This window comes from Melanotaenia boesemani, chromosome 2 (genome assembly GCF_017639745.1).
Source record: "Melanotaenia boesemani isolate fMelBoe1 chromosome 2, fMelBoe1.pri, whole genome shotgun sequence".
Taxonomy (NCBI): domain Eukaryota; kingdom Metazoa; phylum Chordata; class Actinopteri; order Atheriniformes; family Melanotaeniidae; genus Melanotaenia; species Melanotaenia boesemani.
Window position 1 is genome coordinate 16,271,215 of NC_055683.1, and position 24,108 is coordinate 16,295,322.

The following is a 24,108-nucleotide window of genomic DNA, read 5'->3' on the forward strand; positions in this document are numbered from 1 at the left end:
CCTTGCATTCCTCAGTTGTAAATTAAAAGAATGAAGTTTTTCTTTACACGTGTCATAATGAACCTGTAGATGTGTTTTTCTCCATCTGCACACAGCTTTCCAACACTCTCTTTTTCCATTTTTCACCAGTGTGGAATTTCTCCATGGAGATTTCCTCTCCAGAGACAACCTTCACCTTAATAGGAGCAATGGCATCCATAATATTTAACTTTTTAGCATTAAACCTTTGATGCATATTGTCCACTACAGAGGACATTTAATATTTAAAGGCTGTTTTTAAATGTATGCATGGGTGTGGATAATACATTAGCGACTTCATTGAACATTAGTGAGTCACCAATACTCTGCCACATATGAAGAATAACTGTCGTGGCTGTAACCCCTGAACCCGTTGGTGGGCACCGGCAGTAAGGAATGCCATCAAGCTGAAGAAGGAGTCCTATCGGGCCTTTTTGGCCATTTCAGAATCTGTTTCATCTACTGGTTCACTGGAGCCGTCATCATCATCATCATCATCATCATCAAGAAGAAAGATTCAAGGTGAGTCACAACAGAGAGAAAATATATTGAATGATTTATTAAACTAAACAAAGAAATTAAATATAATAAAAAACATTAAAACATCTCAAATAAAATTCCAATGAGTTGCTAAAATAAAACAAAGAAAATTAATCAAATGGAATTTGATATTGTATATCAAAAACACATAAGAGAAATTAGAACATTATATTTTCTTCATTAAACATCAAATATTTTAACAAAATGTAATGTAAACAAATTTTAAAGTTTTTAATGAAAATTGTTTAAAATATACATTTCAATTAGAAAGTCAAACATTTGTGGTTGAAAATTAAGCAAAATATTAAATTTCTGATGCTGAAGCTTTAACTGGAAACAACATGTGGATTCTGGAAGACGCACAGCTTCCATCTTTAAAAGAATGAAAAACGAAGAAATTTCCAAGGAATCATTTAGAAGAGTTTCACACAGAAACTGATTGAATCTACAAATCTGAAAAGATGTTTCTGAGTGAAAGAGACAAACATGTGCAGACTGAGCTATCTGTTCACCAGTCAGAGTTTCTCTGCTATGATGAGACTCTCTAGACTCAACACAGAGACACCCAGGAACCAAAGGACCAGAACCCAAATCCAGCATAGAGAGGACAAGTGAATGTGGTGATGAAGGTGTGGAGGTGGATCAGTGAGTCAGAGGAGACTCTGTAGAAGGACAGAGAGCCAGCAGGACAGTCCACATACACTGCTACTCTGTTAGAGACAGAGGCAGAGGAGATGGAAGTTTCTCTGTTATTGTGCCAGACAGAGAAACCTTCATCATCAGAGCAGCTCAGACTCCAGGACTGATCATTGTATCCAAAGCAAAAGTCTCTGTTGTCTTCTCTCCTTTTGATTTCTCTGTAACTCACTGAAATTAAAACGTCTCCTCTCCACTCGACCTCCCAGTAGCAGCGACCAGTCAGAACATTTTTACACAGCAGTTGAGGATACAAGTCAAATCTGTCTGGATGATCAGGATATGACTGAAGCTCCTCCACATATGTCACCTTCCTGTTGTTGTCAGACAGTTTAAGGTTTCTGTTAACTGTGTTCAACTGGATGGTGAGTGGACAGGAATCTGATGGAGAGAACAAACACAATCCAGCTGCACTTATTGATCTATTGACACTTTGATGCTGACTGATGAATGAGTGATGGGACAGTGTGAAGATGGTTGAATGTGATGAATCAAATGAAAAACACACTTACACTTCCTCAGACCTGGTCTCAACCATGGTTCTCCAGCAGGCTCCACCCTGAAATGAAGAGGGGAGTCAGAGCATGCTAACATGGATATTACATGGCTCTCATACACACTTTCTTCTACGCTGAGAAAGGAACAGTCCAACATCTGGATGCGTCCACAAGGAGCAGAATCAGGAAGCTGATTGGTCCACACCCACACCAACAAAACTGCTTTGTAGAAGTCACAGTTTCTTCTTTCAACCATCTTCTCCTTTTCATCTCTTCACAGATGAAGAACTCTGCAGAAACTCCTGATCTAACCAAGAGCTGCATCTTCTCTCTGCCCTGAAGTCTTGTTGATCAGCTTCTGACAATAATATCCTCTGCAGAGCAGATTGGCTCAGATTCTTTGTTCTGACTCAGCTGGGAAATGTTAAAGTGGCTTCTTTTCCTGCACATGAAGCTAAATGACTGTCAGAGACTCTGTTTGAGGCCATGATGTGTGTGTTTGTAGCTGCAACGGCTTGTTTCCTACTGACCACTAACAGCTGCTTCACCATCACACTGATGATTTGTTCCCCCCATTATTACTGCAGATCCTGCTGCTGTGTGGACACAAACACATTTCTTTCTAAAGCAGGAACAAATCAGAGGGATCAGCAGCATCAAATGGTAAATAGCCTGTACTTACATAGCGCTTTTATCCAAAGCACTTTACATGTATGTCACATTCACCCATGCACACACAAATGGTGGACGCTACCATGCAAGGCGCTCAACCATGACCCATCAGGAGCAATTAGGGATTCGGTGTCTTGCTCAGGAACACCTCAACGTGAGCTCTCTGGGCCGGGCTCGAACCGGCAACTCTTGGGCTGTAGGACGACCACTCTACCCACTGAGCCATGCCGCCACAACTCACCACACTTCTTCCACATCTGATCCAGTCTGCTGATTCATTTCCAGTTTGAAGTGCAGTCACATCACCCAGCTTCTACCTGACCAAAATCTACACTGTTATTGAAGCTGATTGATCATCTGATGGATTATTGAATTAGTAATTATTGAATCAGCACCATGGGATCATCAAAGCTCTAAAGTCCTGAGTGAAGAGGAGAGGTTAGACTGCCTCTGGTGGTCAGACATGGAGCTGCAGCTGCTGAAATACAGGATTTGACAGGATTCAGGAAAGTCTGTCTCATCTTTCCTCAACATCAGCTGTGAACATACTGAGTCCTTTCACATTAACCAGGAAAACCGATGTATCATCATCATCTTCATCACAACACATATACACACTGCGATCTCCAGTCACCTCCTCCAGCACCCAATCCAGCCATTATCACATGACTGAATCAATATTATCAGTAGTTATCAGTCATTTCCAACAGGAAAGTAGGGCTCTACTCCTCCTCCTAGTGGCTCCAGTAGGTCCTTATCATCTATTTACACCACTGATCAGCAGCACTGATGCAGGAAGACTCCTGATTCAGTTTGACAGGAATCCAGTCTAGCTGGCAGGTCTGAAATCTTTAGGATTATGGTGCATTTTCTGGTAAAACAACATACATTTAAGTCACTTGACTGAGTGAATATTAACTGTAAAGTGGCAAAGTCTGGACAGAAATCCAGTGACTTTCTCAGTCATTTTGATTCATGTCCTTATTATGAGTCCACATTATAAAACACTAAGCCATACTTCAGGAGCATGAAGAAGTAAAGAACTTGTGATTTCCTGTGTAACTCCTCTTTTCAGATCAGATCAGGAGGAGGGGTTCCACTAACTGTCTCCATCATTTTGATCAGCTGTGTGCAGCTAATTACAGGAAACTGATAAATACTCCAAGGACATTTATGTGTGACATTGCATGGAGCACCGGCACTAACAGAGGACGACTTAAATGAAAGAATCTAGAGGGAACGAGTCTTCAGGGACCAAAATACTTCCTACGCTATATGTGTCTGACATATGACAGAATGTCCCTTTAACCTGCAGAGATGTTTCCAGAAACTCTGACCAACAGACAGTTATCACAGTTGTTCCTGCAGATGTTCTCCTTGGAGACTCTCCTACTCAAATATCTGCTGTGAGCAAAGGAAAAAAGCTCCTACATGTGTCATTGTTCATATAACACTCATATCCAGAATGAAGCAGGACTGAATGAAGGACAGACAAAATGTCTGCAGATCTTCCTCCTCTATCAGACATCGTGTGGCTGCAGTAGCCTTTCCATACCTGAGTCTGTGTGGATCCTTCAGTGCAGCTATCAGTAGCTTCACTCCTGATTCACCTGGATGGTTGTATCTCAGGTCCAGCTCTTTCAGATGGGAGGGTTTGGAGGTCAGAGCTGAGGCCAGATAAGCACAGCCTTCCTCTGTGATCAGACATCCTGACAGGCTGCAGAAAACAACACGTATGACAGAAACTCTGAGAGAACTGCTGTGAAACTAAAGATGAATGTCATCAGATGTTCAGAAACACTGGACCTGTCTCACATTTTAGGCTTTGTGTCTTCATTTGTTCCAAGTTTATGACTTCATGACTCAGTTTGTGACAAATGTCAAATTTCCAGGTTTCTACAGAGATCGACCAATTATGTTTTCAGGGGAGTTTATATCTTTCAAAAGGCATCAATCCTCTTTCATTTAGCCTAGTTGAGTTAGAAAGAGGCTGCTCTGCTGACTTTACTTATTCTGATTAACACATGTGGAATAAAGTATGAACTTAAAATTATGGTTTTATAGTGAATGAGAAGAAAGTTGACCTGGGACCTTGAGGGTCCTGTTCAGTGTCTTAGCTCTTCCCAGGATTAATCTCTTCTGGATGGAGATGTCTGTTGTTTCTCCAGGTATCTGTTGGAGCCACCTTATCATTGTGTGGGACACGGCCCCCAGTGCTCCGACCACCACTGGTACTACTGTTGCCTTCACCTTCCAGGCTTTCTTGAGCTCTTTGTTGAGTCCTTGGTATTTCTTCAGTTTCTTGGTATTTTATTGTCTCATGCGCCTTTTTCCTGATATTTCCATCAGCGGGGAAGGCTACATCCATCACTATGGCTTTCTTTGCTGCTTATCCATGGTCACAATATTGGCCACCACCATTTTCTGGGTCTGTATCTGGTAGTCCCACAGGATCTTACCCCTCTCATTGCCCATCACCTTGGGAGGTGTTTCTCTTTGTGACCTTTGGCTCTCCAGTCCATAGTCTCCAGGGATATTTCTGTATCTGTTTCTGGATGTGGTCTACATGGAGTTTGTTAAGGCTCTGGATGTTGCAGGGCTGTCTTGGCTGACAGTTCCCCTCTACTGGCAGACTGGGGTGGTGGTCCCCCTCTTTAAAAAGGGGAATCAGAGAGTGTGCTCCACCTACAGGGGGATCACACTCCCCGGCCTCCTTGGTAATGTCTATTCAGGGGTCCTGGAGAGGAGGGTCGATCGGATAGTCGACCCTCGGATTGAGGAGGAACAGTGTGGTTTTTGCCCTGGTCATGGAACAGTGGACTAGCTCTACACCCTCTTCAGTGTCTTGAATGTGGCATGGGAGTTTGACCGTGTCCCCTGGGGAGTCCTGTGGAAGGTGCTCTGGGAGGATATAGTTATGGCGTTCCATGTATTCTTTTCCTGCCAGAGTCTTCCACCTTGCTGTGAGATGCGGGATTGTTTCAGGGGCCTTTTTAAACAGCCTGCAGCTAGGATCTTTCCTGGTGTGGTAGACCTGGGTTCCTGCCTGGTGCGGTAGATCTAGGATCCTGCTTGATAATAGTTTACCATCCTCTTCCATGCGTACACTAGAAAAACTTTTAAATACATGTCCACTGTAGTGGACACTATGAACTGAAGGGTTAACTATTAATTCAAATTGAATAAGTTAATGTTCATCATTTAGATCTATAAAATTAATTTACTTTGACTAGAAATTATTTAGATTTCTTGTCAATGGCAACGTTTGTGTCAGGCGAATCCAGAGAGAAGCCGAACAGTGCAGATAGGAATAAAGGGTATTTAATAAAGTCTCTAAGCACAATAATGACTGCTGTGAGTTAAGAGCAGGATAAAGAATACTACACAATGCAGTAGTCTGTGCAAGGAGTATATAAAGGCAGATGATCAGGCGCAGACTGATGATGATGATGATAGGAGGCAGGTGTGTCCAAGATGGCTGGAGCAGAGGGTTTCTGGGTAGCGTGGTGCTGTAACCGGTAATCAGTACTCAGGAGATGCAGAGCACACTCAAAAGGAGGGAGCAGGCATGACAGTATGAAAATGAGCAGGTTTAACTTGCTTAAACAACTTTGCATGAATGTTCAACTCACATTAATAATTTGAAACATAGCAGGGCTAAAATTAAACTGGATTCATCCAATTATTTATTTGAGTGCATCTGAAAAGTTTGTTTTGTGAAACACCTTAAACTTATTACAGAACCTGAACCAAGATCTTATTTGTTCTGAAAGGATCAGGATGTGGGACCACTTACTGGTTCTGGTAAATTCATGTGTTGTAAGAGGCCTAAACCAGAGACAGTCATACAAACACCTTCCACAGATTTTCTATTAGTCATTAATTAAAAGCTCTTTTTAAACTCTCAGTTTGATGAATCCTGACCTGAGAGTTTCCAGTTTGCAGTTTGGACTCTTCAGTCCATCACAAAGCTTCTTTTTTCCTGAGTCCTGCAGGTCGTTGTTACTCAGGTCAAGTTCTGTCAAACTGGAGGACTGGGAGCTGAGAACTGAGGAAAAAGGTCCACAGCTTCTCTCTGAGAGACCACACACACTCAGCCTGGAGACAACATTAAAGAGAAAAACATAAATAATATGTGTGACAAAATAATCAGCCCTCATGGTGGATGCAGACTGAAGGACACCTGTAGAGAAAATCCGGTTTCTAACTTTATCGTGTCCATGTGGTGGATTTTAATGCTCAAAGATATCACGAGTGGAGGATTCAGCATGGTTGTAGAGAATCAATGACAATCTGAACAACTGATTCATACAACAAAGTATATCATGTACCTCAATACACAATCTATCAGGTTGATGGGTGGGGCTGACCAAATCACATCAGAGAGGTATATAGTTTAAGCACACCATGATCTTTTTGTGATGTTGGAGCTATGTCACACCATCAATTAGCCTGTTTACATGCACACCAACAATCTGATCATGATCTGATTCCTGGAGTTAACAAGATTGATCAAGTCATCATGTAAAGAGCATAATCTGATATCCTGGATAACCTGGTTATAAGAAATCACATTAACACAACTCCATTCATCCCTAATACTCTGATATCTTAGTGAATGTAAAAACACATCTGATTTCCTTGGGTTTGATAACTGATTAAGTCAATATGATCCAAGCCACATTAAGTTACACTGATTACATCGTCTCTACTGGTGAGTTGAAACGCAAGACAAGAGTGTGTCTTATGAACATGCAAGTGTTACATGTTACGTGATCTTACACCACCGGTAGCCAATGTGCCACCACCCATTTTAGTCCCAATTACTACTGGTTGTTCTACTCTTATTGTGGTAAATGTTCACACTGTTTTACTTGATGATATTTTATCCACAAAGTTCATATCCTGATTAACTGCCTGACTGTCTAATTCAGAGATGTTAAAATCTCTGAACACCTTTGCCACAGTGGTACACCCTCTGACATCTTTACTGAACCTAAAAAACAAAATTTGTGTGGACTCTGTCGTGCCAACATGCATTTGAGAGCACAAAGTCTCTGCTGGTGCATGCTCCAGTTCTCGCTTACCTGAATCTGACCAAATCTTTTAAACTGGAAATTGATGCCTATGCTGTAGGAGCAGGTGCTACAACCTGACAAGAAGACAATCTTGAAATTTGTGTGTGCCCTAGGCCTGTCAACTTGTTGGCCAGGTATGTAAATGGGACTGTGCCAGTACTTGCAGGTAAATGGCCGCTGTTCCTGTGCCTATGGAACCACCTTCATTCTCCAGGATTGGTTGCCATCTGCTCTGTCTCCCCTGTGGCTGGCCAATCATGAAGGCTCCTCACTATATAAGCTCCTGATAGCCTTCTTCCTGGGCAGCTGTGTCAAATTGAAGCACAGTTTGCCATTGTGGGCAAGACCTGAGTTTCTCAGTCCCCATATATATACATATATATATATATATATATATATATATATATATATATGTGTGTGTGTGTGTGTGTGTGTGTGTGTGTGTGTGTGTGTGTGTGTGTGTGTGTGTGTGTACCAGTAGAAAACTGAGAGGAAATAAGGAAATTATTTTTGTTTATTTGTAGAAAATATTTTCCCTTGAAATTACTCTAAAAAAGAAAAATGCATATAGAACCATACGTATAACTGCAACAGATTTGAATGGAATATTTTTTCATTTATTTATTTAATTATTAATGTTGTTTTATAGGCAATAACAAACAGTCTCTGTTAGTTCGAGGATCAGTGTGTACAATAAGGTCGTTTTAAAAAAGGCTTTTAATAAACATTGAACCAGTCCAGCCCTCAACTTGTTCCAATTTTGCCATCTTGGCCCACTGTGTATTTGAGTTTGACACCCCTGTTCTAAATAAATCCACTTTTATTGAAAGTATCCATCTCCGAACATTTATGTTGCCACCGAATTTCCCCTAGACTCAGTAAGGGTTGTAACACTAACAAAAACAACGAGTTTAATATCCAGATTATCAGATGTAAATTCAAGAGATCTTGGAAGATCTCGTTCAGAAATCCTGCAGGTTTTCACGTGAAGCTTTCCGCAAAAAATTGTTCAAATCTCTGTTCCATTATTTGATTAATGCACTAGGGCTGTCAAATGATTAAAATTTTTAATCACATTAATCACTACTTACATGATAATTAATCATGATTAATCACCATTGGAAACCGAGCCTGAAATCTTGCAGTTTTTTACTGTATTTATCAATAGAAAGAGCCAGTGCTTAAAAAAAAAATTAATGTTAACTGACCTTCCCTTGGGTAAACTTCAGTAAACAACTGTTGATAAAAATATATAACATTGGCTGTTTGTTTTACAAGTTTTCCTTCACTTTTTTACAAACAAGATGATCCCTTTAGTTTTAATAATCAATTCAATATTTGATCAAATCTAGATCTAAAAAGGTCTTGTTTGTGCCTCCATTTTCCTGACCAGTGCCCCTCCTTTGCTCCCCATCCAATCTTGTGTAGATGCCCTCTCCTAATCTGCTGAATAATAAAAGCAACAAGGGAGACGTCTGTCATCATTCAACAAGAAGAGAAGGAGGGGGAGGAAGCACACTGCAAAGAAGACCAGAAAGCCACTATACTAGATAGCCAGGTTTGTGATAATTTTGTTTTTTTATTTATTTATTTATTTATTTTAAATAGGGAAAATGTGCAGGTGTGGAACCCTCGCAACCCAAAAACTGTGGGTGTTAAAACACCATCATCCTCCACTGGGAGACGCCCATAGATGTGACGGAGATATAACAGATGTATTGGGCTTGTCATGCTACACAAAGGCAATTAATTGTGTTAAAAATTTGAATGCAATTAATTACATGAATTATTTAATCAATCATCTTTTTAACCTCCAGCAGCAGTATATTTCTCCACATCCTGCTATATATGTACTTACAGAGCTTTGTTGGAGGCTTTGACCACTGGCAGCAGCCTCAGAAGAACCTCCTCTGAAGGAGAGTATTTCTGCAGGTCAAACACCTCCAGATCTTCTTCTGATGACAGTAAGATGAAGACCAGAGCAGACCACTGAGCAGGAGACAGTTTATCTGTGTAGAGACGTCCTGAGCTCAGGAACTGATGGATCTCCTCCTCTAGAGAACGATCATTCAGTTCATTCATACAGTGGAACAGATTGATGCTTCTCTCTGCAGACACATTCTCATTGATCTTCTTCTTGATGTACGGGACCGTTTCCTGATTGGTCTGTGAGCTACTTCCTGTCTGTGTCATCAGGCCTTGAAGGAGGCTCTGACTGGTCTGCAGTGAAAGACCCAGGAAGAAGCGGAGGAACAAGTCCAGGTGTCCATTTGGACTCTGTAAGGCCTCATCCACAGCACTCCGATGGAGATGTTTTAGATCTGGTTTCTTAAAAAATGTGGACCACCTGAAGTGTGTTTGTTGTTCTACCATCAGGTTGATTCCAGAGTTGATGAAGGTCAGACGGACATGAAGAGCAGCCAGAAACTCCTGAACACTCAGATGGACGAAGCTGAACACCTTCTCCTGGTACAGTCCTCTTTCCTCTTTAAAGATCTGTGTAAACACTCCTGAGTAAACTGAGGCGGCTGTGATATCGATGCCACACTCTGTCAGGTCTGATTCGTAGAAGATCAGGTTTCCTTTCTGTAGCTGATCAAAAGCCAGTTTTCCCAGAGACTCAATCATCTTTCTGCTCTCTGGACTCCATGTTGGATCTGTCTCAGCTCCTCCATCATACTTGACCTTCTTGACTTTGGTCTGGACCACCAGGAAGTGGATGTACATCTCAGTCAGGGTCTTGGGCAGCTCTCCTCCCTCTCTGGTTTTCAGCACATCCCCCAGAACTGTAGCAGTGATCCAGCAGAAGACTGGGATGTGGCACATGATGTGGAGGCTTCGTGATGTCTTCATGTGGGAGATGATCCTGCTGGCCTGCTCCTCATCTCTGAACCTCTTCCTGAAGTACTCCTCCTTCTGTGTGTCAGTGAACCCTCTGACCTCTGTCACCATGCCAACACAGTCAGGAGGAATCTGATTGGCTGCTGCAGGTCGTGTGGTTATCCAGAGGCGAGCAGAGGGAAGCAGTTTCCCCCTGATGAGGTTAGTCAGCAGCACATCCACTGAGGTGGACTCTGTAACATCAGTCAGGGTCTCATTGTTGTGGAAGTCCAGAGGAAGTCGACTCTCATCCAGACCGTCCAAGATGAAGACAACCTGGAACTCTTCAAAGCTGCAGATTCCTGCTTCTTTGGTTTCAGTAAAGAAGTGATGAACAAGTTCCACCAAGCTGAACTTTTTCTCTTTCAGCACATTCAGCTCTCTGAAAGTCAGTGGAAATGTCAACTGGATGTCCTGGTTGGCTTTGTCTTCAGCCCAGTCCAGAGTGAACTTCTGTGTTAAGACAGTTTTCCCAATGCCAGCCACTCCCTTTGTCATCACTGTTCTGATTGGTTCATCTCTTCCAGGTGGGAGTTTAAAGATGTCTTCATGTCTGATGGTTGTTTCTGGTCTGTCTGGTTTTCTGGATGCTGTTTCAATCTGTCTGACCTCATGTTCATCATTGACCTCTGCAGTCTCTCCCTCTGTGATGTAGAGCTCTGTGTAGATCTGGTTCAGAGGGGTTGAGTTTCCTGCTTTAGCAATCCCCTCAAACACACACTTGAACTTCTTCTTCAGACCAGATTTTAGTTTATGTTGACAAACTGCAGCCAGAAGTTCTGAAAGAAAAGAAGAAATAAGATGAGTCAGTAAAGATTTAAAGCCTCTGAGGAATGAGGATGTGAATATGTGATGTTCATGTATTGAGACATCAGTAAATGTGTCATTTATCCAGCAGCTTCAATCTTTAGAGAAATCCTCTTACTGTTCTGCAGACGCTCAGCCAGCTCCTCCTGCTTCATCCTCCTCAGGAAGTCCACTGTGATCTTCACCAATGCCTCTCTGCTGCTCTTCCTCTGCTCCTCATCCTCACCCTCCAACACTGAGCATTCTGAGTAATCTGTACTCAGAAGCTTCTGGATCTTCTTCAGCTCGTTCTTCATGAAAGTGATCAAGTTGTCCTCCAGCAGCTGGAAGAGAAACGATATGAAGGACACAATCAGACTGAAATCATGGAGCCAAACATCAGATCCATGTTGGACACACTGACAATCCACTGGTCTACAAAGGTCAGCATGGAGATGATGTGAACAGAAGAGATGGAAAAGTAGTTGTTGTACATGTACAGACCATAAATACGGAGTCCAGCTGTGTTTGATGCTGCTGGGCAGACTGACCACTGGGAAGCTCTGAGCTCTGCTGGTCCACTCTGTGGAGGAATCAGGAAGAATCACATCACATTCTGTCACATGGAGAAGCTGCTTTCAGCTTTTAGGAAGCTCTCACCAACACCTTCATGAAGCTCTGTGCCGAGGTGCCCTGGAGCAAGGCAGCCACAGCCAGTGTGTGCTTGGACGAGACTGGTTATATATGGACGAGGTAAAGGGGCACAATTTGTTAAATAATTAAAATAATAATTAAATACATAAATGTATTATTAAATGTTACATCAATGAGTTCATCAAACTGAGTTCGATGGGCTAGGTTGACAGATAAAATAAATTCATGATGCTCTGCAACACACGACCATGAAACAATTTATTAAATAGTGATAAATTTATAAATGTTTTTTACATATATTCATTTGTATTTTAATGAATTGATACAAATGAATGTATTTAATTATCATTTTAATAGTTTAAGTAATTATTTAATGATTGAAGAAGTATGATGATGTATTCAATTCATTCATTTTGTCACTTTTAATCAATTAATTAAACATTTAATAAAACATTAACATGTTTAATTATCATTTTAATTATTTAATGACACATTTAAGTAATTATTTAATGATATCTTTAATTAATGCATTGTGTCACTTTACCTCCTCCATAGTTATACAGGCCAGGTCCCAGTATAAATGTGTATGATGTTGGAATTTTTAACTAAGAAAAAGTTTGGTGTGTTTGTGAGGAGCCAAACTGACTGCAGGTCACTTAGTAACTGAGGTTCAGAGAATCTCCTGAACTTCTGGAAAACGTCCAGAATCTTTTCCTTTTTCCAGAGGAGGAAAAACTCTCATCTGCTTCTACGTTACACAGATGAGAAAGTTGAATTATGGAGATTCTATGTTTCCTGCACTGAGACAGAATCCTCCTGATTATTCTCAGCTCACAAGAAACATTTAATAAAACTCACATGTTTATTATTAGAGCTTTATCTGGATATTTCAACATAAAATACTGAAGATATTCTTTATTATTATTATTATTATTATTATTATTATTATTTTGAAACACAAGATGGAATAAAACTAAACTGATGTAACAATTTCACACAGCTCACCTCTGTGGGTCTGATTTAAAATCGGGAGGAGATTCCTTCGACCAGTCGCTCTTAAAGGACAAACAGCTGGGCCTGGGTCCTGGTCCAGGTCCAGGTCCAGTTTCAGATTCAGATTCAGGTCCTGCTCTAGGTTCAGGTTGATTCCTGTGAATAAAGATGGTTCAATGATTTCACAGCTGAATTCTGAAATTGTTGAACATTTAGCTTGAAGAAGAATCTGGAAGACGAATCAAATCTATTATGACAATCATGATGCTGCAGATTCGTCTCAGCAGAGGCGTCCAGAAATGATGAACCTGAAACTGGTTTTCAACTGAAAACTGATCCAACCTCCACTGGACTCTGACTGATACTCACTGCTGGTCGGACCTGAAATCAGGAGGTTTATTCATCGACCAGTCGCTCTTCATGGAGACACAGCTGGGTTCAGGTCCAGGTCCAGTCTGGTTCCTGTGAATCCAGATGTTTGGTGATGTGAGTTCTGATCTCTGACATGGAGAGGAGTCATGGACAGTTAGAGATGGACATCTCACCTTTTAGAGGGAGGGACTCCCTCCTCTCTGTCCTGATCCATGATGCTGGATTCACATCAGCTCACACACACTTTCTACCTGCACCTGCAGAGGAAACACACATCATTCATCTGAACATCAACTGAAATCCTCCTTTCCATCTTCTGCTGCTCCTCCTCTGATTGGCTCTGAGTTTCTGCTTCATATCAGAGTCAGATGGATGCAGTCAGACAGCAGTGAGGAAGAGGAAGCTGTCTTCAGCTGCTGGACTTCTTTCAGGACACCAGACGGAGGGATGGAGCTACAGACCAGCTGCACAGTATGATGAGGCAGATCAAAAGAGGAAATATTTCTCCTCCTTTTATTACCATGAAAAGAAGCTGAAACTAAATCAGATGGAAGATTTAAAACAGGAAGAAGAAAAAAAGTCTGACATTTTCTGTCTGAAATAGAAACTAAAGTTAAAAAAGGAAAAATGAAGTGATTCCAGTTTCCGACTGAAGAAGCTGGAGAATCACACACTGTAGGTTCTGATCCGGTAAACTGCTTCCTGTCAGCCACTCCTCATCTTCATCATCTTCACACTCTACAGGTGGATTATCAGCTCCATCACAGCTGCTCACACTCAAGCTTTTTTCCACATTTAGACTCAATTTTATTTCAGTTGTTTCAATGAAAATCTTCCTGCAGCAGTTTGACTCAAAGAAGGTGAAAGTGTTTAGATCAGAGCGGAGACCAGCTTTATTTCTTTATTTATTTGGTTCATATAAAACTGTAAATAAATTCAGATATTGAGAGGTTAAAACGTTCAGATTATTTAGAAAATTTTCCGTAAAGTTCCTGATGTTACTTAAACGAAAAGCATTAATTGTACAACTGCAGACAAAATGGTGCTACTGTGAGTCATTAAGTCAAAAGAAAAGATCATTGGCCGTCCCCTACCCCCCCACTGGATAACCTATATAACCTTGTCATAAGCAACCTAGGCTGTCGCCCATGGCACTATTTGTTGGAAGGGGCAACAAATTGCAGTCAAAAAAAAAATTTTTTTTCAATGCTCATTTGATTTCCATTCCATTTCATCATAAATAATAACTAGACCAAACAAATTTTAAAAATAAAAGAAGCTACAATATTTTGTGATGATGACAACCTCCTTGCCTGATCTGCTGCTCCTGCCGCTGCGGGCTGGCAGGTGGGAGAGTGGAGGGAGGGGAGTGGTGCACCCAGGTTTGTAATGATAATACTAATGGATGACATTATCTTGTGGTGTGTTGCTAACAAGAACATCATTTAAAAAGTTTATAATGAAAGGACGATCCAAGGTGCTGCTTACAGAAAATGTAGGAAGGAGGAAAAACAAGCCCAAAGTAGAGGCATGTCTGAGTTACTGAACATTAAGGCAGCGTGTGTTGACTTTTAATTTTGACAATGCTAGCTAAGACAGATACTATTATACCATAACAACAATATCTGAACAACATATTATTTAAGTTCCACCTATTTTATGCAAAAAAAGCATACATGTCAAAATTACATAAAGGTTTGATACAAAATAAAAATGTTCTAATTGTAATTGCAATACAGTATTTATGCAACTGTCTGTATATTGTAAGTAATGTAAGTAATGTGTTAAATTTATATTTGTCCAGATGTGCTGACAAAACTTTTGCAGCCACAACAGCACCTGTAAAAGAGGAGGCCTCAGCCTCATTGTCTTCACCAGAGCCTCTCGGAGAGGAATGTAGGTTAATTCAACAAAGAGTAATGACTGCAGTACTATTACGTTTAATGTTTTTTTTTTATTTAACAACTATTAAATAATATTTGTATATGTGGCAAGCAGAATTAAATGAAGAACACTGAATGCACAATGTAGAAATGATTGAATCCAGACAGTCTGTGTCTCTGAGTGGTGGCCTGGTGGCTGGAAGTGCATGAGGGAGATATTTTAATAACTAAACCACTTTGTGTTACAACTTACATATGAAACAATTCTTCAAAAATTTAATTTGATAGCTTAATTGATTTTTTGTTTTACACAGTAGCATTTTTTTGTTTTGTTTATCATAATTGTAGCAGTTTAATAATTTAATGTGTTTTTTCATTTCTTGCCCTGAACTTTGGCATTAAATGTTATTTATTTTTAACTAAATGTTATTTATCTGTACATTATATACAATGTACAACCTGCAGGCTTAGGGCCAGCCCTGCTTGTTACATCATGCTACCTTCAAGCATCATAAAGAATCTCTCCCACCCTGGTCATCACCAGTTTGAACTACCCCCCCCGCATTTGCTATTAGCCTACTGAACATAAAATGACTAACTCATGACCCCTTGCACTTTATTAAGCACTAGTCTAGTCACTTTCGTGCAATTTTTATTTACTTATTTAACTGGTATTAGTTTTTTTTAAACTGTTTTCAATATAAAATATATTCTATGTGTTGGTGTCATTGCCTCTGTTTTATGTAATCGGAGTACCTAGCAATCTTGTTGCACTACTATGTGTGATGACAATAAAGTCTTTGAAACTTTGAAATTTAAATAATTGGTCAGTGTTGTGTGTTTATTTCTGATCATACATCAGATTATCTTTCAGTGCGATGGACAGCAGCTTTCTTTGTTTGTTTGTTTGTTGTTGCTGTGAATCACTTCTTTTGCTTTAGATGGTTGCTAGAACAACTTTCTGTCCCTACGTAACAGGATTCTGTTTGTGTTAGCTGCAGACAATAGCAGGATGTTTCTGGAAAAACCTTTTCTCAAATGTAAGTCGCTTTGGATAAAAGCGTCTGCTAAATGACTGTAGAATAGAATAGAATAGAACTCATGTGGCTGCCTCTGTGCTCTTGGGGCTCGGGGGCCTTTGTTCTGGCTGCCCTGGATGGCTGGTGCCTGGCGGTGTCAGTGGCTTCCAAACTTGGCCTGCCAGGACCTGTGCCCCATGACTGTGGGGGCTCTGGCTGGAGCCTTCCTTTACCACCATTGGGGTGGGTCCGGATTAGTCTTTGTGGGGGGTGGCTTGGGTTCATGCTCCAGGATTTATGCTGATCGCCCAGGTTTCTGGGCTGCCCTAGTCTGCCTCTAGCCTCCATAGAAGCGTGTTCATATTTGTATGATCTTATTCATCTCTGATCCCTCATCCTCTGCATGCTGACACAGTCACTGAGTTGTCCAGTGGGTTTATACACTAAGAGCTACTTTGGTTTAGGTTTTTAGGTGTGTGTCTTTGGTACTTTAGCTGTTGGGAAACATCTTGTTGTTACTGTCTTGGTTATTTATTTATTTTTTGTTTTACAAACTACTGATGAGTTTGACAGCTGTAAAAGCTGTAAGAATTTCTCTGTTGTGTTTCTGTACAGGTGTAGCAGTTGGTTGTGTGTTGTTAGATTGCTTCTATCTAGTGTATCTTTTTCTCAGCTTCCTAACTTTCTACTTTTCTTTTTACTTTTCTTCATTATTCAGCTTTTTTTTTTTCAATCCACTCTGATCAGGTCCAACAAGATTAAAGAAATCCCATAATTTTAAATAAGATAAAGCAATTAATTAATAATGAAATAAAAAATGAGATCATCAAGAGGAGCCCAAGAAGCTCCCCTTAGCAAACCAAGTTTGTTCAGCACAACACAGTAGCCAGACCATCGTTCTGCTGCTACCATGTTGGACTGGACAAGTTAAAAAAAAAAAAAAGAAAAACAGGAAGTCGGATCCCAAACATTAAAACAAACACTTCATCTTTTCCAGATAATCAAACATTATATGAATATTTTGACATGACTCACTTTCCAGGTTTACACTTTTAGTTGCTCATTTCTGGTCACTTTGCTGCTTTTAAGTTTTGTAACTAGTTATTTTTTCTTAACTTCTGCTTTAAGTCGCCTCATTCACAGCAACCCTTCCTGGTCTCAGATTGTGCTGTTCTTTGTTCCCTAATGTCCTCTGTGGTTCTTTTGGACCACTTCTCCTCTATCCTGGTTCTGGATTGTTCTGGACCTCCACTCTGATCAATTAAACCAAATAGAAATGGCTTCAGTTTTACCTTCAGATGGAGGATTTCACAGAGAAATTCAGCTGCACCACGATGACCTGAGAGGAAGTGAAAGAAAACCCAGAGAGCTGCGGTTAAGCCAGCCTCCTCTCATGTATTCATGGTCAAACAAGCCCCCACTGTTTTGTAAGTGAGCATTTACTCTCAACTTTGTGGTAAAAACAAAGAAACAGCTCTGGAAAGCTTTTGGAAATTATTTTCTATTCCCTCTCTCAGTCTCACACACGGGGTGGAATTAAGGGATGTATTTTAACAGTAAATGTTGGTTTATGAACCAAAAGAACATTGACAATGTTCAATTTAAAATGTAACTGCACACCGTACTTTTTGCATAATTCCACCCACTGTCAAATTTGAAAAATGCCTGAAACTGCAAGGGTTGGGGTGTGAGGTGTAGGGTGATCAGGGGGCAGAGAGTGGGCGGGTCAGGATGCACAGGCAGAAATGATTGACAGACTGCAGCTCAGCTCAGCTCACTGACAAGATGGAAAGCGAAATTCACAACGCAGCTACACCAGAGAGCGGACTTTGAAGTGGAAGACTTTTCTTCTCCAGAAGAAGAACCAGAACCAGGTAGTCCTGAACAGTATCAGTCTGAGCTGTTAGTGCTGTTATGGGTTCGACAAACGGGAGGCAACGTCGCTCCTTCTCCATTCATTTCCTATAGAACCTGCGTGTTGAGGCGAAAATTGCTGTCCTCCTCCAGCCAAGCGACAGGCGACATTCATGCATGTGAAATGTTGTGCTGGTTCTTGTAGGCGTGCACACGGTGCTTGCGACGGAGAAAATAAAAAAAAATGTTTAATTTTTGTCACTGTCGCCTGGCACTACAGCCATAGAGTCTGGAAGTACAAGAAACACAAAATATATGTATAACGAAACAAAATAAGGGCTAATACTCTCAAAAGTTCAAAGTAACATAATTTTGATTTCCGTCCACAGTATTCCAGTAAATGGGAAAACAGCCTTTTTCAGGGCAAAACGAAGGATGATGCTCTGAAAACCCTTCACAGATGAAGTCTGGTGGTGAGGGCTCAGTTTTGCAACATCCTTCAGAATTCTTTTGTTTATCAGCACCTTCTTTATCTTGTAGAATGCTGGGGGTGCTACAAACAATAAAAAATACATATTTACATACATATTTGTTAACTTGTCATTTTGACATCAACAGTGGGCTAACGCTAAATAAGATAGATATTATTGTACCGTAACAACGATATTTTAACAACATAATAATTAAACTACATCCCATATTAAGCAATAAAAACCATGCACACCATAATGTCAAAATGACATAAAAGTTTGAGATGACAAAAATTTTCTAATTGTATATGCAATGCAATTAAAAATGGAACTTTTTGCTAAGGCACATTAGCTCTATGTTTACAGACTGAAAAATAAAGAGAGGGGGTTGTTGCAAAAATAGTGGTCTGGTCCAGACCACTGTGATGAGTGGTCCCTGCCACTAGGAGATATTTAAATCAGTGGTAGCTACATACTATACATTTCAGATATCAATATAAGAATAATATATATATATATTTTTTTTACATTTTTAATGGAAGAACAAAATTAATCATGAATAAAAAAGAAATTTGGTAAATTAATATGAAAAATGAAGTATTAGAGCATTAGATTTATAGTCATTAGTGGGTACCATTAAAATTAATTTGTTAAAAGCTTTTTTTTTTTTTTTTTAAGAAATTTTTTTAACAAAGTTTTCTCCCCATGCTTCCACTTTATGGAATAATAGAGTGATAATCATTAATAGGAAGCCAATATTTATGAAAAAGGCATTGTCTTTGTAATGGACTTTCTTGACATAAATGGAAATATTTTATCAACATTTTTCTGCTAAATTTATTTATTTATTTTTTTTTTTTTCAAATTTTTACACAATTTCATAAAACGCCCTGTAAGATCCAAAGTCACAGAAACACATTTTGAAATTATTGTACTCCATTCTACAGTTATTTAGCAGACGCTTTTATCCAAAACAACTTACATTTGAGAGTAAGAACAACACAAGCATGAATTCAAACAAGATGGGACGTCATAATCAAGTGGTAGTCAGACTGCTTTGAATCCAGTTGGACTCAGGTGCTGTCATGTAGTGCTAGAGGCAGTGCATATAATTTTAATTTCTTTTTAGTTTTAAATAGTTTTTTTGTAAGTCATTTTGTTTAAATGCAAGATCACAATTTCATCAAACAATATCAACTTGGACGTAAGTGCACACAGCTTCTTCAGTACTTGGTTGAGCCAAAGAGCTGGACAAATCTTTCTAACTCATTCTGAGTAGAAGAGTTAAGTTAAGTGTGGAAATGCTCCTTTAACAACTGAGTCTTTAGCTTGCTTTTAAAAGTGGATAAGGACTCTGCGGATCAGATGGAGTTTGGTAAATCGTTCCACCACTGGGGGACAACACAGGAGAAGAGTCTACTACTGATTTTGTGCCATGTTGTGTTGGGAGAACTAGGTGTTTTTCGCTGGCACAGCGTAACTGTTGAGAGGGAGTGTAGCTCTGGATTAAGGAGTGAAGGTAGACCGGAGCCGTTTGGGTTATTGTTCTGTAAGCCAAAGGCAGAGCTTTGAATTTGATGCGTGCTGCAACTGGAAGCCAGTTTTTATAAAAAATTATAAATAAAATTATAAATAAAATCTATCCAGTAACAGAAATTTTAAAATGTAGATTTAAATTTAAGGTGAACCATGCTCTTTCTGTAAGGTTGCAATAAAATCCTTACAGCGTTTTTTTCCTGCACTCTGTCAAACTGTTTCTGGGTTGATGTCAGAGGTGGCTGTCACTAAAGATATACAATATTCCATCCTTTAGGCTTTTGACATTATGCCTACTTTATAGTTAACCTAAATCCAAATTTTTCTGATGTTATCAACATTTTTATTTTAATGGGAATATAGAGAAATAACAAAGAAGTGGATTGGCTAATCCGGTGCATTCTATACATTTATAAAGTGTACTTTCCTCACAAAAGATTATACATATTAGCAGTATTAATAAAGAGAAAATACAATCTGCTGCACAATCGTTTAAATTGATTTATTGTTTTTAATGTTTGATTGTGGCGATTTATATTTTAAATGTATTGCACTTTCATTTTGGTATTTTATTGTAATGCATCTGAGTGTCATGGCAAGCGCTTTATTTTATAAATACAATGCCCAGGACCACTGTAATGAGTGGTCCCAACCACTAGTCAATGGTCCAGACCACTGTCATGAGTGGTCCCTGCCACTAGTCAATGGTCCAGACCACTGTTATGAGTGGTCCCTGCCACTGGGTGGAAACTAAATCAGTGGTCTTTCTGTGGTCCTTATTCTCATCACCACAGAGCTACTCAATTCTAATAATAATTAGCCATTTGTGATAACCGAGGCCAAGGGGTTACTGTACAATAATTTAACCCACTGTATAAATGTTTCACCTAGATCAAATGAATGTAAAATATGATGCAGATAAGGCCACTCGACACGGTCAAAGGCCTTCTCCGCATCTAGTGAGATGACCAAACTGTCCACATCTTGTGCTTGACATATATTGACAATATTCAAAAGTCTTCTGATGTTATGACTGGAGCTCCTACCCTTAATAAAGCCCGTCTGATCCTCTTTTACTATAAAAGGTAAAACCTTTTCCAATCGTAGTGCCAGAACTTTTGACAACAGTTTAAGATCTTGGTTTAACAAGGCAATAGGCCTATAACTAGGGCAGTGTTCTGGGTTTTTGCCTTTTTTAAGGATGAGTGTAATATCCGCCTCCCTCAATGATTGGGGAAGAGAAGAGGAGATGAATGAATGCTCTAGCATGGCCAGAAAAGGGTCCAGCAGCACATGATGGAACTCCTTATAAAAGTCAGAAGTCAAGCCATCTGGCCCGGGAGCTTTACCTGATTGCAACGTTTTAAGCGCTCGAAGGGCCTCTTCCTTGGTGATAGGAGCATTCAATTCACCTTTCTGATTCTCAGAGATAGTAGGAAGAGATAACCCGGACAGAAAGGACACCAACTCCTCAGAGGCTCCTGAAGGTAAATCTGACTTATATAGTTGCTCGTAAAACTCCTTGAATGTATTATTAATATTTATATTCAAATATTTTGATATATATATATCAAAATAGCGATTGCCAGTGGCATCAACAATTGAGGTGATAATTTGGGGGTCAGTGTGGGCCTTTGTTAGACATGATAAATATCGGCTAGGCTTGTTACCAAACTCGTATAGCCTCTGCTTGGAAAAGAGAATAGCACTTTTAGCCTGCTGAGTTAGCAAAGCATTTAAAGCGGCTTGTACAGCGCACTTGTCCTGCAATAATAATGGATCAAATGATGTAGTCAACACTCTCTTAATATCCTGCAATTTCTTTTCAAGCTTTTGTTGTTGCTCCAGCTGCTTTCTCTTTTTGGAGGCAGAGTAGCCAATGACCAAGCCCCTGATGAATGCCTTAGACGTTTCCCATAGTAAGGAGGGATTATCGCTAGACTGTGAGTTGATGTCAAAGAAGATTTTAAACTCTCTGATAAAATATGATAAAAATGTATCATCTTTCAGAAGACGCATATCGAACCTCCACTGCCTACTCCTCGTAGAAGTACCAGAGGCAAACAGTTCTAGATAAAGCATTGCATGATCGCTAACCACAATATTTCCAATTTCGCAGGAAGAGACCTGATGTATATGGGACTTGGGAATGAAAAAATAGTCGATATTTGTGGCATTTGTGAGGAGGAGAGTAAAAAGTGAACTCTTTGTTAGTGGGATGAAGAGTCCGCCAAATATCAGCCAGGCCCATTTCAGCACAGATGGCAGACAGGACATTGGCTTTCTTGGTTAAAGACAGGCCTCGGGTAGGATATCTATCCACCAATGGATTGAGTAAGCAGTTAAAGTCACCTCCCACCAGGGAAGTGGTGGAGGGTAATTCAATGAATTCAGAGAAAGTTTTAATTAAGAAATCTGGGGGGTAATTTGGTGGGCAGTACAGGTTCATGATAGTAATTTCCTCACCCCACAAGATGCCCCTGATAATAACATATCTTCCATATTTATCCTTGACACAGGTCTCTATCTTAAAGGCGATATCCCTATTCATAAGTATGACAACACCCCTGCTACTGGTTGTAAAAGAGGCAAAATAAACCTGGCTAACCCAGCCATATCTAAGTTTCAGATGCTCATTATCATTAAGATGTGATTCCTGTAATAGCGCCCCATCCACTTTCTCCCTCCTTAACAAAGCAAGAACTTTCCTCTGTTTAATCTTTCCCCTCAGACCCCTAACATTCCATGAACAAAATTTGACCTTATTAAATGACACCATGACAGTAATTCAGATATGTGATTTCTCTGTAAGAGTGGAGTAATTCTAATACCAAGATATGCACCTCAAAACATAACATTAGACCAGTGCTAAGCCGAAAGAACATCCAAAAACACCAAACATGGAAACAAAAAATAACAAAAGACGATGAACTATAACAAACTGAAATGAGAATTTAAGGGATCTCTCCCCAGATTGTGTGGGGATCGCTTTCCTGAGGGGCACCTGGGAAAGGTGCACAAACAGCCAGCAGAGATGGCATACCCCATGGCAGGGAACTGCCCAAGCGCAATTAAACATGTAGAGTTAGGAGTAGATTTCTCTTAATGCAAAAAAGATGCCAGTTATAAACAAGGTGGGTTATAAATGATAACATCTTAAACAAAAACACAGGGCATAAACTAAGTCTTGATAAAGTTCAGTCGCATCGCTATAAACATATAACCCACCGCCTTTTATCCTCCTTCAGCCCTTGTTAGCACTGCTGGATACATACGACAGAGCCTCCGCTGGCGAGAGGAAGGTTTTCCGTGCTCCGTTGAGTGACACCTATAGCCTCGCTGGGAAAAGCATGGAGTATTCCGCACCGATTTCTCCCAGACGCTGTTTGGCCAGTGTAAATTCCTTGCGCTTTTGTAACACTGCAGCGGACAGGTCGTTGTAGAAGGAGATCCTCTTTCCATCCAGGATAATTTCGCCCTCCGCAGACTTTCACCGCACCGCCGCCATCACTTTCTGTTTATCTGGAAACGCATAGAACCTGATGATGACCGGGCGCGGCCGCTGCCCGTCCCCATGCTTGGGTGCCAGGGAGCGGTGTGCTCTTTCAAGCTTGACTCGTCCCCCTTTCATATCTATGCCGAGGAAAGTTGGAAGCCAGTGTTCAAAAAAATCTAGAGCATTATTACCCTCCATGTTTTCAGGAATATTAAAAATGCGGACATTTTTGCGCCTCCCCCTGTTTTCCAGCTTGTCGATGTGATCCGTAAGAGTTTCCTTCTCCAGGGCCCGTATACTAGCATGGAGCGGTTCGTTAGCCGTCTCTAGCTGTAGCACTCTGGCCTCTGCTTCATCTAGTCGCTCACTGGCTCTCTTCAATTCAGTCGTATGTGAGAGGACTGTTTTAGCCAGAGGGTCCAGCTTATCGTTGATCGTCGACATAAGTTTGAGCGTCATTACCTCCAGTGTTTTGGCGAGTGCAGGCTCCAGCTCGACATCACTCTCATCGTCCTGTTCACCATGTTGGGCCATGTGCATGGTAGAGTTATCAGCTAGTTGTTTGGTGGTTCTACGTTTAGGATTCTGCATCGTTTGGTGCTGTTTGGTCCAGAAATGTTCTAAAGTCATAATACTACCTCAGCACAGAAGAGAAATATGCAAA

The 24,108-nt window shown here is 40.3% G+C and overlaps 1 protein-coding gene across 1 annotated transcript; it reads right to left on the minus strand.

The window, feature by feature from the left end:
- Nucleotides 1-882: 882 nt before the first annotated feature.
- LOC121649663 (NLR family CARD domain-containing protein 3-like) lies at nucleotides 883-11,517 on the minus strand. The gene is made up of 6 exons (XM_042000668.1): nucleotides 11,307-11,517; nucleotides 9,360-11,160; nucleotides 6,348-6,521; nucleotides 3,979-4,140; nucleotides 1,767-1,813; nucleotides 883-1,635 (listed from the first exon to the last, which is right to left on the minus strand). The coding sequence occupies exons 1-6, from the start codon at nucleotides 11,482-11,484 to the stop codon at nucleotides 1,109-1,111; spliced, it is 2,889 nt and encodes a 962-aa protein (XP_041856602.1). The 5' UTR covers nucleotides 11,485-11,517; the 3' UTR covers nucleotides 883-1,108.
- Nucleotides 11,518-24,108: the final 12,591 nt, after the last annotated feature.

Bases quoted from the DNA above. Each gene is read 5' to 3' on its own strand.
- LOC121649663 (XM_042000668.1), bottom strand. From the start codon at position 11,484: ATGAAGAACGAGCTGAAGAAGATCCAGAAGCTTCTGAGTACAGATTAC. The intron at 6,522-9,359 runs GTAAGTACATAT...TGTTGTCTCCAG, and splicing joins AAAGCCTCCAACAAAGCTCT to GCTGAGTGTGTGTGGTCTCT. The intron at 4,141-6,347 runs GTCAGGATTCAT...TGTTTTCTGCAG, and splicing joins TGCAAACTGGAAACTCTCAG to CCTGTCAGGATGTCTGATCA.